Below are 13,934 nucleotides of genomic sequence, written 5' to 3' on the forward strand. Positions count from 1 at the left end.
ATAAGAATTAGTTGAACTTTCCAATTAACCCTTCTAAGATTCCACACGACTGTGTAGGAGAAATGGTGCTGCTTTGTCTTATTAAGGAGGTAATTTCTTTTATCAGTACTAAACAGATTATTTCAGGAAAACGTCCAATTATCTATGTAACTGAATTATATTTTCTCTTAAGTACTCTTTTTTCTTATAATGAAGAACAGGTTCATAGAGTTCTTATATATGTCACATTATTTCTAAATATAGTTTTCAAATGGGACCCCCATTGATTATTTGGGTTTATTTACCTTAAAGAGTTACAGGAAAAAGAGTGCAGTAAAAGCTGCAATGGAATGGCTCAGAGGTAAGTGTAGATGAATCAGCTAATAATAGACTAGTATTTTTTTGCTAATTTTTATTATGTAGTAATTATCATAGCTTTGTAAGGAACCAGTTATTTATTTTAAACTAATTTTAGCTTCAGGTTTTAATTTTAAAATATGCAGATTCCCATGGTACATCTTCTGCTGTTGTCTTCAAATTCTTAACCTTTGATTGATGATTCAGAATATAATCCTGAAAAGATTTACCATGAGTTTCATGTTCTCTTACAGTTGTTTCTTTGAAAACTTATAATTTATCATTTTTTCTTGTTCTTTTGTTTTCATTTTGGGAGTTTTATTTGATGTTAGTTATTTTAGTCAGAGTAGTAATCACAAAATTCTTACTAGATGACTTCGAAAGGAGAAAATTTTTTCAAATATTTCTGTTCAACAGCTTTTTTCCAGACTTTGCCAATAATAGGCATGGGATTTCTTGAGCTCTTTCAGATAGCAACATGTCTGTGTTTAATTCATAAATCAAATCATCAATATGTGAATGCCAAAAAACTTAAACAACTAACAAACAAAACCAAAACACCCCACCCCCCTTCTGAAATGCTCATTATTCTTGAAATGGTTGAATTAAAGGTTCTTGAAAGTCTTAATTTAACTGACAAATTTATCTCTGTCTTAAATGTGAAATCTGAGCTAGCACTTTTGCAAATACCATTTGCTCCAGAGGGGATATCTGGTAGAACTTTAGTGGTATTCAAACTTTGTTTGGTAGCAAACCCCTATTAGTAAGAGATTTTTAAGCCTACAGCCTAATATATGTTTGTTTACTTATTTATAAAATACATACATAGACTAATGTGCTAATGCATTGTGTTTATAAACCATATAAAAATAGAAATTAAGAGGGATGAGATAAAGATGAACTAAGAAACTTTTCCTTTAAAAAATGTTTTGTTTATTGATGATGTAAAAAATATTTTCTTTCTGCACCCCAACAGGTTGTATTTTGGAGACCACTGTTCTTAATAAAAAAAGAAAACCAAGTACAGTAGGCAACCTTGACAATTCCTGTATCACCCCAAAAAATTATTTTTTAATTCATTCAATTTCAGAGTGAGACTAATCTAACAGGATAAAAGAGAAAAAGAAATAAAAGTGTCCTATAGAACAGAAGTCTTTTATCCACTGAAATTGTGTGGTATCATGTAAATCCAAGTTGCACTTATTAAATACAAGACTAATTATGAAGAACTGTAGGTGAAAATAATCAGATTTATCTTCATTCCTTGTTTAAACTGCTTTTTTCTCATATTTAAGGTTATCTCCCAGACGGGTTTGCAGAAGGGAAATACACTTCAATTTTCAAGAAAACTGTGTGAGAAAAGATGTTCTAAATGTGTCATATTTAGGCAAATATTTGTTGGAAGAGTGCAGACTCAAAGTTCTTCTGCACTTACAAGAGACAGTCTGCGAATGACCAGAAAATGGATAAGAGAAATGGTGTTATTTTAAGGGGCTAAAATGTTCCATTATCCTGATATCACACAGAAAGGTATGTGTTACGCCTCTCTGTAGGTGTTTCATCACAAAAGAATGGAATGCATTTCAGTTTTTTGTGTTTCAGCTTCTAGCACTGTTGAAAGAAATGCTGAATAAGTCCATATTAATGTACAATTCAGGGCAAAAGGAGCCTATGTGAGGGGTGAAATGGTTGGTACAGAGTTTTCCATGCCTGCTCTGTACCTGTTTTAAAGGGTATTTATTTAGCACGACTTTTACTCTGTTCCTGTGGGGCTGCATGCCCTTTAGAAGTTAGAAAACAGACTTTGCTCTAGGAACACATCTCTCAGCTTCGTTTCATCTATGAGAAAAACAGCTCACACACTCAAAGCCTGCTCCAATTTGCAATCCAAAATGCAGTAAGTGAAGGCAATTGGGAGATTCATTTTAGAATCACACTCCTAATCTGAACTAAACCGTGAATGTAGATGTGCTGATCAGCTTGGTGATTCATTTCAGTGTTTCCAAATGTCACACTGCACATAACTGTTATATGGAGCCTGTAGTTTGGATTTGATACATTCTAGCAAAAAAAAAAAAAAAAAAAAAAAAAAAAAAAAAAAAAAAATCATTCACAAAGAGATTGTGGCAAAAAGTGCATCTGTGATTACATATGACAGCACAGAATCCAACATGTTTTTAAAGAAGGCATAGAGAAGAGAAATACCACTCTCGTATTTCTTCCTTCCCACCCTCAGAAGCATAAATTGCTTTCCCTAAATAAGGAAGCCAGTGCCTTCTCCATTTCATAACTGTGCTGTTTCTTTCAGTTCAAGGAATGTTTTGTTAAAAATGTGGGAGAAACTTGTGTTTATTTTGAATCCTTTAAATCTCTTAACTACACAAATAGGAATTAATTCACTTAGTTTTTATGGGGTATAGTTAGAACAGTTGCCAATGGAAGAGTTGGAATAAAACAAGACTATCCAAAGTAGCCAAGAAAGGATGGACAAATGCTGGTCAGGTCTTGTTTTCACAAGAAAGAATTTAGTTGAGAAAGGCATGGAGGTAATTTACCTTGGGTTCCTCCATGCTGAGGAATTTTTAACTGAGAATAATTTACCATTTTAACTGAGACTGAATAATCTCCTCTGGTTCAAGGAGAAAATAATCGAGATATATTGTCTCATTTTCTTACCCACTACAACTGAAAGCAAGCCAAGTCAGTCCTGAATATTAAGGAGTTTTGTTTTCTCACCAAAACTGTTCCTCCACTTTATGCTCCATTGTTACCCACTGTTAACAGACTGAAAGCAACACAGAGTGTTTGAGGTGGAAAGGGATGTCTGGAGTATTTCTCGTCCAACTCCTTGCCTAGACAGGGCCACTTACAGCCAATTGCCCAGGACTTCTGCTTTTAACATACAAACACATAGGCTACCCACAGAAGTGGGGGAAGGCAAAGCAGAATTTTTATTTTCTTTTCTTGTCATTGAAACATCAACATAACACAATTCAGAGGCAAAAGCTTTTTTTCTGTTGAGGAAAACTCTTCAATGCTTCATGTAGATCTTGATCAAAGATTGTACACTACTGTTTTGGACAAAACTGTTATATATTTTCATGCATGTCAAATTGTAATCTCAATTGGAAAATGTTTCACAGTGCTTGAACTGGTCTATACATGGTGATCTCCTTTCTGTCATACCAACCTTCCTCAGGCAGATCAGTGTCTTAAGTTGGCCTAAAGATGTTAGACCACAGGAAGGAAGTGCTTCATATCTTGCTAAATAAAATATTCTGGGTTCAAACAAATTCCTCTAAAAATCAATAGAAAAATTCAGCTGTGAATGTGAAAGAGACAGGATGATAAAATTTGCTATATGAAGAGACTGTCAGGTAGTGGATGGTTAAAAACTACAAAGAGCAGCATTGTATGTACTGAATCAAGGAATATAATTATGTTAGGTTTTCTTGCTTGTTTTTAAAAACAAGGTTCAGCTGACAAGCAATATAGAACTAATAAAAGTAAATTTCTAATCTAAAAGTGTAGTTGTCATTCCATGAAATAAAATAAGCCAATGTCATTACTCTAAGAAAAATACAAAACCTAAACTCATTTAAAAATCAATAGGACTCTGATCAAGTAAGTCCAAAGACTTCCTAACACTACTAGGATGCCATTTGACATAATTGTTTATGGCTATTAGGCTTTCCCATTTTTTTTTTAAAAAATCATGTTTTATTAAATGTCAGTCCTTTTCTTCCTTTTTTTTTTTAGTTTACTGCTTAGTAGAAATGTAAGGTTCTGGCAATTGGCTAATTAAGGATGTAAAAATATGCACTAAGCTTATAAAAAATTAGCTATGGAATTCCAGGGTAGTGGAAGATGCGCCCACCTAAAGGCATGAGCTATTATTTTACTAGAAAGGGCTTTTATCAAAACTCACATAAAGAGATTTTGCAACAAAATAAGACAAAGAGCCAAAAAAAGATGGTGGTGAAGACTTCAGCAGTGGTTAGAAGTTCAAAATTTCAAACTCTCTACAGAAGAGGTATCTATTGAGGCAGAAAGCAATTTTGACCAGTCTCTAAAATACAAACACTGGGTACTTGCTTTTAAGCACTTTTGCACAAGCTTTTAGCATTCAACAATGTAGATACTGAGATATTGCTAATGAGAACATGCAGTGGCCATTGTAGTCATGCCTCATTTATTGTGTGGATGTCTCCCTCCATAATGATGGTTACTGATTACATTTTGGCATAAACACACTAGGTATGTACCACTTTCTATTTCTTAATACTATTGCAATGGTGTCCTTAAAATTATGAGTGACAATAAAAGATCTAAGAATTTTAAAACTGAAAACACACTATTTCAAAAAAGGAAAAATGTGAAGCTCACTGTTATATGATGTGACACAGCACATTTCCCAGAACAGCAAAATCAGCTGTTTTGTGCCTACTTGGTCTATTACCTTTTTTTTTTTTTAAGTAACTATAACTTGAAACTTAGCCATATGGATGTCTGCATCATCCTGCAGAAGAAACATCTGACTGTCTATAAACATTCGTATGACTGTTTTCAACATCACCCTTTTTCTGTTACTCTACTGTTGCTTGACTAAGGTAGATGGCACATCTGTGTAGAAGTTTATCCTATGGGTAAATCAGATGTCTTTCAATTACTCTACAAATAAAGTCCTGTAACTCATTGCGGATGAGAATAAGGAAGGTCAGAGAAAGTGCTGAGAGGGTTAGAAAGCAGAGTAGGACAGTTTATTAAGATTAACAGTTGCAAACATGATGTTGCTAATGGCAAGACGGATTACACAAAACAGGTGAATCCTTTCACAAAGTCTTGTATCTTCTGTATTCCTTATTATAAGGAGCTTACTCATAGCCCTGTAGCAAACCCCTGTGCCCTTCTTACCCAGCAGGATTTTTAAGTGCTCAGGCAGGCTGGCTGGCTGGTTGAAGGGCTGAATCCTGCTAGCTGAGATCACCTCAGACTTACCCTAATGTGCACACTGCTATTGCTGACTGCCTGCAACCGTGAGCATCGATGGCAGAGACAGCCTTCATTTCAACTATGGGGCAGACAATCCACAGGCTGAAAGAAACCTCTGAGGCTTTTTATTGGGAAAAAATAAATAAATAATCAAACAAATAAATAAATATCCAGGCTTCCTCACCATTCACCTTCCAGAACAGCTGCTGTGCTGCTCAGTGCTGTCCCAAAGGCAGCGAGGGTAACCACCCCATTAAAAGGCGCCCTAAAGACAAGAAGCCTGCCGCCCCGGGGCTACAGTGCCCCCAGACCCTGGGCTGGGGTCAGACCCGTCCTGTCCCCCGGGCATCCCGGCCCCGTCCGACCTGCGCTCACCCCGCCCGGGCTTTTCCGCACCCGCGCAAAGGAGGATCCTGGCCCGCATCTCATTTTTAATTGCCTTACAACCTCCTCCCCGACACCCCCGCACCGCCCCGGCTGCGCTCCCAGACACACTTTTCTTGTTGGAAAATGCGTGAGCATCAGGTGTGGGCGAGGAGGAGCGGCGCCGGCCCCGCCTCCGAAATGCTGCTGCTGCTGCGGCGTGGGGAGCCCGGGCAGGGGCTGCGGCTATCCCGGGTCTCCTGGCTGTTCCCCAGCCTGGCCGCCCGCAGCAGCCGTGCAGAGGAGCTGGAGAACCCCATCCTGCTCCCCCTGCTCTTATGTGGCACGTATATTCCCTTCTCCACGTCCCTTTCCGCCGCCCCAGCCGTGCGCTCCTGGCCGCCCTCCCTCCCTCCCCTCGGCTCTGCAGGGCCGGGTCCCCGGGCCAAGAGGGGACACAGCCCGTTCTGTCCAACCGCTCCTCCTCGCCTCTTGTTCTCCACTGAGACCATTCCAGGTCTTCTCAATACTCTTATTATTGATGTGTTTTCTCTACTCTATTTCCCCCCTTCCCTCCTCGCCCTGACCACTATCCCTCCGCAATCCCGTCAGAGGGATGGGGTTTTGGGGTGGGATGTAGCTGGGGAGGAAGATAAGTCCTAGGCGCGGGGGGAGGGCGGGAGAGAAAGGGAGAGAGATATTTTGCAGCCGTCTCTGGGCTGATTGGAAGAGGTAATCATTGTATCTGCGGCCGGAGGATTAGCAGATAAACTTTTATTGCTCCCTTTTGTGCGTGTGTGTGTGTGCGTGTCCTGTGCGTGCTGGCTGTGGGTGTGGACAGAAAGAAGTCGCCTCTCAAGGGGGAAAAATCTCTTCAATTTCCCTTTGGCAGGTGCAGGTCAAGGAGGAACTCGTGAGCATTCTGTCTGATCCATGAACTGATGAGGAGAGGGGAAGCGATCCCTCTCCTCTTACCCTTCCTTTCCCAGTTTTGAAATGATTCCTTCCCCCCCACCGCCGCCCTCCCGCCCTCCCCCTCCTCTTCCCTTCCCCTGCACTGAATGAATGGAAGAGTCTCCGCGGTTTTCTTCTACTTCCCGCCCTGGACTGGAGAAGTGAGAGGGCATCTATCTATCTCTCTATCCTCATCCATCTCCTTCTCCCTCCATCCATTCCCGAGGGGATTTCAGACCGTGCAATGTCTCTTCAGCCTCTCGCCGCTGCCGCCACTTGACACCGCGTTATATGCGCGGGGAGGGGGCTTCGCAAAAATGGATTTATTCGATTTTAAAGGATTTCTTCTCCAATGAGATTCTCATTGCACACAAATATGACTAAATCCCCTATTTGGTAAATCTTTCTCTACCCCACCCCTCCTCTCCGGGTTCCCTCCCGCCCGCCCCCACCCCTTCAGAGGAGCCAGCACAGGGAGCTGATGACGGACCCATTAATCCCTTCTTCAATGCATCAAAAGAAGCCGAAGGGCTGGAAGTCGCTGGGCTCGGAGTCCTGCAGGAAATGCTTCGATCTGCTCTTGGTTCTGTATGAAACTGGTGACTAGGGGCTCGGCCCGCTCCGCCGCCGCCCGCCGGCCCCTGGAAACCCGCGCGGGCCTCGCCCGTGGCCGCGATGCTCCGCCCGGGGCCGCGCCGCTGAGCGCCCCGCTGCCATGGGAGCCGGCCGGCCCTGAGCGCTCCAGGGCGGCCAGGGAGAGCCGGGAGGGGAAGGGCTGCTCCGCTCTGCTCTGCTCTGTGTGGGATTCGGGATTCTTTTTTTTTTTTTTTTTTTTTTTTTCTTCTTGTTCTTTTCCTACTTCCATCCTCTCCCCGCCACTGGAAGTCCTCCCGTATCTAAATGGAATTAGTGGAGACCGAAGCCCCTTGTGTAAGGAACAGACATGACCCATGGGCGCAGCTTCTTTCACAGTGAGTATCAGTCTCCCCCTCCCCACCGCCCACCCCGGGCCGAGCCCCGCCGCCCGCCCGGGCTCCTGCTCTCCGCTGCCGGCACACCTGGCCTGACGGGACGCCCGGGATCCGCGGCGTGGGGCGAATACCCCCGGCACACACCGCATGCAGTGCCCCGGGGGGCAGCCGGTGTCTGCCAGCGCCGTGGGGCTGGAGGCTTTCACCTGGGCTGGAGGCTTCCACCTGGGCGCGACGCTCCTGGCGGCTCTTGCCGCGCAGGGGAACTGCCCTCGCCGCCCGCGGCGCTGCCCCGGGGCCGGGCCGGGGCTCGAACCCGCAGCCGGGGGGGTGAGGGGGCGCGGGGCAGCGCCGGGAGCCGCGGCGGGGCGGGGGCGGCCACAGCGGGCACGGAGCCCGGAGAGCTGCGGGGCGGGGGCGGCGCCTTGGGCTGAAATCCACCAGGATTAGCAAGGAGGCACCGAAATATGTCACCTACTCTTCCAAGAGCTCAAGCTGTGCGGTTGGACCCCCTCTCCTGCCTCTGTTTGGCAGAGGGTCCGCTGTTCTGGAGGGGCTTGGCTGGCCACAGTTCCTCCTGCACTTCTCTGTGCGCCAACACCTGTGCAATAGCGTCATGGCCAGGTATTGCTCGTCCAACAACTCTTCGCCAGGCTAAGCCACCTCCGTGCCAAATCACAGCCTCCTAAAAGCCTGGCCAAGAGATAAATCACTTAATGTGCAGCTTGTAATGAAAAAAATGTATAGATCCAAAAAAGATGTAAAGATGCGTAATCAGAGTGGCACTAGAAAGCACGATTATAATTACACCCGTGATGAGGAGGGAAATGGGGAGGAGGAAGACAGTGAGAATGCAACAAGAAATTTTGTGGAAACTTTAAAATAATTCCCAAACCGACACAATCACAATATTGTTGCTATGCTGCCCAGCGCTTCCCAAATGACAGTTTTCAGTGAGTGAAGATTCTATAGTCGGTTTCTCTGGGGTGTCTTTTTTTCCCCCCTCTCTGAAAAGCACTGTTCTTTTCTGTGGCTTAAGAAAGAAAAAGGCAAGGGATCATAGAATAAAATGGTCTGCTTTGTCTGCTTAAATGAAATATATTGTGTTGGCTTTTCCCAGGAAGATCACATTTTTAATTACTTTCTGGACCCATGCATATTTTAGTGCTGCTCTTAATAACACTAAAGCAAGAGTCTTTCTCTCTCTTTTTTTTTTTTTTTTTTTTTTTTTTTTTTTTTTTTTTTTTTTTAATACGGAAGAAATGTTTCACTTTATCTATCCAAATATTAGATATTATATGTCCTGAATAAGCACCAAACCTCCAACACACTTAGTTTCTTAGTCTCTGCTTGTCTATTAGACTTTATTATCGAGATTATTTTGACTGCTTAGTAGTAACAAATACTGATATGATGACATGTAAGTATAGCTCTATGCTTTGGGAAAACAGCTCTGTGATTTGGAAACCTCTTTTCTAACAGTTATAGCTGTAAGTGAAAAGATCTGTAGGGTTTCTTTGTCATCTTGGTAATAATATATCTGTGACTTGGACCAACTCTACTTCTCTGAACTCCACTTTTTTTCCATATAAAAAATGAGGGGACATCTAATAGATATAATGCTTAAAATGAACCTGTAAGAATCAGATATGAATTGTCATTAGTTGCCTAAAAGAAACACTTCTCACATGGAGTTTGTTTGGTTATCGTGTGTCCTATTCTGGCTTCCACAAATTTGGTGGCAGAAGGAGCACTGGCAGCTGATTCTGTATTTGAACACCAATCCACTTTAGACTATTGAGAAATTAGGTGTAGGCTGGTGAAGATTACAGGCATAGATGCATTATGATCACTGCCTGAAACACAACTAAAGTAAACGAGCAACTGAGTGAAGGGGCGATTCCTGCCTTGCCTTTGGATTTTGACACATTTGTCAGGCAGAGTCCCAGCTAGTGTGTGTTTCCAGAATTCATCCCTGAGGAGAGGAAGGGCCTGAGTGGCTAGGTAGCATTCAGCTCTGAGCAGAAGGTGTAGTGTTCTCACTGAATGCCCATGACACATAAGAGTTTTAACTATCAGTGCTGCCAACATCTGTCTCTAGAGGCTGACTAAGAAATAGTGAATTTGCTGCCAAGCCTTCATTTTCCCAGAATTCCTATCTTGCCCTGGTTAATAGGGCAACCATCATCCATGCCTCAAATCCTCTGTCACATGGGAAAGGTCAAAGACATAGAAATAGGGGTCTCAATGCCATCAGAATACTGGAAATACGGAGAGTGGCTTCCTTTGGGGTGAAAATTACACACAAATTGTGATAGAAAAGGTGAAAATGTTGAAGACCCCATCTTGGAAAGGATCATAGTTACTAGCCCATGGTGGCTTTTGGTGTCTCTTGAGGAAAATAAGAAGAAATTATTACTTTCAATTGCTTTTATTAATTGATCAGTTCCTCATCACAGTCATTAACAAAATGGTAGCTGACTGACCCAAAATGTTCTGAATAACTGCACAACTTCATTTCCACCTTAAGGTCAGCGCAGCCTGGGCACTGTGTTTGGGTCTAATGCCAAACTAGCTGGGGCAAAGCCCTAAACACTCCAAGAACTGATGGATCTACTCTCTTCTACTCTTGCTATTCCACTTTCTCTGATAGCCAAAGATATGAATGATGACTGGAAAATCAGTGTGTCATTTCTTCATCAGGTAGCTAGCTAGTCACTTTGATCTTCCAAATTGGTCTCACTATGGCTGTACTAAGGGTTGGCCTCTTAGCCTTTTATAGTCGAACTGTTAATTTGGAATTTCCCAGAAACCCAGTAATTATCCCCAGGTCAAAGTCCATTTCAGAAAGGTTGCATTTGTTTCCAAGGGGAATTGTTTTCCTATCTTGGTTGGAGACAATAGATACCTGCTTGTAAATGGGCTGCAGATTCACTGCATCAAAAAAAGCAACATCCTCTCAACAAATCAAAGTAGATTAATGGGATTGTTAAGCACACACAATAATTTACTTCACTAGAGATTTGCAAATGCTTTGATGGATGCGAAGAACCCAACCCCTCACTTCCTTCCTACTCCCAGTACTCATTTTCAAATTTTATTATGCCATAGTGAGAGACATGTAGTACATACAGTGGCACTGAAATTTAGTCTCCCTCTGTTGAAAGCCACTTTACTATTACTGACACAAACTATTATTATATAAATAAGTATTATTAAAAATGTTTTTCTCTAATATTAAAGAAAAAGGAAAAAATAAGATGAGAACATCAGTGCCTGTGGATTTTGTTTCAAACCCAAAAGATCTCTTTATTTGCATACATTTGCAAAGATGAGTACTTACAAGAACAGGCCATGGAGAAATTTGTTTATACAATATGTGCAATTAAAAGATGCAAGTAAACATGAAACTTTTTCTTTACAGTAATGCTAGTTCATTTGTATTCTTGTGAGATATATGAGTACAAGTGATTTGATTGCAGAAACTATCACTCTGTGATATTTAATGCATATTTCTCTTTCAGTTGTAGCAAGTCTAATCATCCTACATTTGTCTGGGGCAACCAAAAAAGGAACAGGTATGTAAACTTCAGACATTCTTCTCAGTCAATTTATTAGAGACCAAAATATGAATTTAAATTTTGAGTTTAGTTTTTGAAATTTTTAGTAGCTCATTTACTTCCAGTGTCTGCCCTTTCCATTTGATTGGAGTATTCAAATGCCTGAATACACATAAACAATCCAGGGGTGCTCATCAGGCTCAGCCTGACGCTGACTAAAGGCTATAAAATACTCCAATTTCAAATTGGAAAATCCAGTTTGGGCACTTACCTACACTGAAAATCTTTTTTCTTGTTGAAGTATAATTAAAAACCCGGAATTTGGTATCATGGGTGCATTTGTGCAGGGGGGGTGTAGGAAGAGGTTCTTGAAAGCTTTGGATGCTCAGTGTGAGGACAGCCTAGCAGGGAATGCTGCAAAGCACAGTGTGTCTGAACCTGTGCCTGAATCACAGTCCCTGCAGGCTGGAATTTGTTGTAGGACATTAGGCTCCATGTCATATTCTGCCTGGATAGTGACCAGGGTGAAAAAGAAATGCTTGCAAAGTAGAAGTCAGATCTTAGACGGTTACTATCATCCGTGGAAGGTGCTTGTTTTTCTCCATTGATCCTAAGAGGGAGCCTCAAACACCTCTACTCTAGGCACCAGGGGCTTAAGTCATACGGGACAGTTCTTTGATTATTAGATACCTTATTCAGAGCAACACCAGTCTAGAACCTACTATCCTTCATTTTAATAGCAGCCTAGATATATTTCCTGAAGAACCTATCTCATTTTAGCCTACTTGTCAAAGCAAGATCCTCAGGAAGGAATCACTGATCTTCCTCAGCTTGAACTGGCCCAAACCTTTGACTCCAGTCTCTCTGCCAGAGAGCAGAAAGAAATGCAAGAGATCCAGGGCTAGGAAGAAAGCAGACAAGAAGGTCTGACTCTGCTCTCTGATGATTCACTTAGGAGAAGGAAACTTCTGGGCTGTGATTCCTGGCCTCAGAGCTATTTATTAATTTTACAGCAAACAGTGAGATAAAAATAATCTATGAACCAGATTCCAGGGATTCCTGTCTACCTCTGTCTGGTGAATATGGACTAACTATGCTGCAGATTTAAAAACAATTTCTATTTACAATCATAATTCTCTGAGTTATTTCCTTGATTCTGTAACTGATATATTTCTGTATTATGGGATGAAGTTTGCTGATAGAGCACATGCTTGAGCTTTTTGGGATGTATGTGTAGGAAATTCATGCCTTCCAATTCTCAAGCACATGCTTTCCCTAGAAGGTTATTATTTTAAAAGCAATGCAAATTTATTTTCCCCTAGACATCCAAACCTCTCCTCTGCTCTGAAAAAAGTGTTTTGAGTAAGAATTATCTGTTTGTACCCATAAAACCAGCCTTCTTTTCCCCTAGATCATACTCAGTCTCAACAGGTAAAAGTTTGAGGCCACTGACAGAAAAGGGGCTGTTGTATTTATCCTCTTAAAGAGTTCTAAGTGTCATGTGGACATAATAATTGGTGAGCTAGTGATATAAAGTTCAATGTCATCATTTCACAGAAAAGCAAACTACATCCGAAGGACAGAGACCAGTGCAGTGTGGAACTTGGACAAAATATGCAGAAGGAGGCATCTTCACTTCTCCAAACTACCCCAACAAGTATCCTCCGGACAGAGAGTGTGTCTACATCATAGAAGGTGACTGAAAGAAGAGTCTTTTTATATTTTATCATCAACTGTATTAAAAGGAATAGGTTTTATTATATGCGAAGAGTAGGTAAATTCATGGTAATAAATCTTTCCAAGACAAAAGATTTAGAGAACCTCTTGATTTCTACCTTGATATAGCCCATAAATTGGTTAAGGTGGTAAGTATGGCTTAGTAATGACTCAGTAATAAACAGTACCATTTATTTCAGGATATTTAGAAAATTAATAGAACCTAAAATGATGTAATGTGACAGGAGAAAGGATATTTTAAAATGAGTAGTAAAAGTGAACACGGAAACAGAAATTATTTTGACTTTCATGCAGACATTTTAAACTTACCATAACTGAACCAGGGATGGCAAGCTTAGCTAGGAAAAGTACAGTAAAAGAAGTCATACAGAAAATATCCATATAGTGAGTGTTAAAATGATTTTCTATCCAGTTGTTCATAAGAAATGAAAATAAAAAAGCCCAACCAAAATAGAACTAGAAAAGAATAAACATCAGCACAAAATACTTCCAAAATGTAGTTTTTAAAGAGAATACAATTGCACTGAAGTGATGCAGGGAAGACTAAAGCTGTATTACAAACAAATTAGGTGGTTTCTTTTCATTTGTCGTAGTACAATGGATGTTGAAATAATGAATCTATGGAAAGTAGTAGAGATTAGGTTCTGTCAGAGCTCAGAAAAGATGAATCAGGTACTGTATAGTAAGTCCCTGGAATCAAAAACTTTTTATAATGAGTTGTGAATACATGTAGAATAAAACAGTGGTGGTCTTCTATCCATGCTTCATTTAGAGGATTATTAATTAATTAATGATGGAGAAAGGAATTACAGAAATAATTGTCTTATGAAAGATGCAGGTAGTACCAAGATTTATTTCCAAAGATACATAGCTGATTTAAATTGAATTAGCTGTTCTAGGTCCACACGCTATGTACTTTTAGAAAGTCAAAAGTCACAGCAAAATGACTGAATTCCACTTTGGTGCTAGATAACTTGACTGAAGTCAGAAGAGGTGATTATAAATAATGTAGCCAAACAAA

At 41.1% G+C, this 13,934-nt stretch overlaps 1 protein-coding gene across 1 annotated transcript in view; it reads left to right on the plus strand.

Annotated features, from left to right (window-relative positions):
* The first annotated feature begins 7,194 nt into the window (after positions 1–7,194).
* Positions 7,195–13,934, plus strand: part of NETO1 (neuropilin and tolloid like 1) — a 61,794-nt gene continuing 55,054 nt past the window's right edge. Inside the window, exons 1-3 of the mRNA XM_083867471.1 lie at positions 7,195–7,616; positions 11,141–11,194; positions 12,734–12,871. Coding sequence (XP_083723597.1) covers positions 7,589–7,616; positions 11,141–11,194; positions 12,734–12,871 — 220 coding nt within the window. The 5' untranslated portion in view covers positions 7,195–7,588. The remainder of the gene's footprint in view (positions 7,617–11,140; positions 11,195–12,733; positions 12,872–13,934) is intronic.

This window comes from Zosterops lateralis (assembly GCF_965231275.1).
Source record: "Zosterops lateralis genome assembly, chromosome: 1".
In the NCBI taxonomy this organism is placed as follows: domain Eukaryota; kingdom Metazoa; phylum Chordata; class Aves; order Passeriformes; family Zosteropidae; genus Zosterops; species Zosterops lateralis.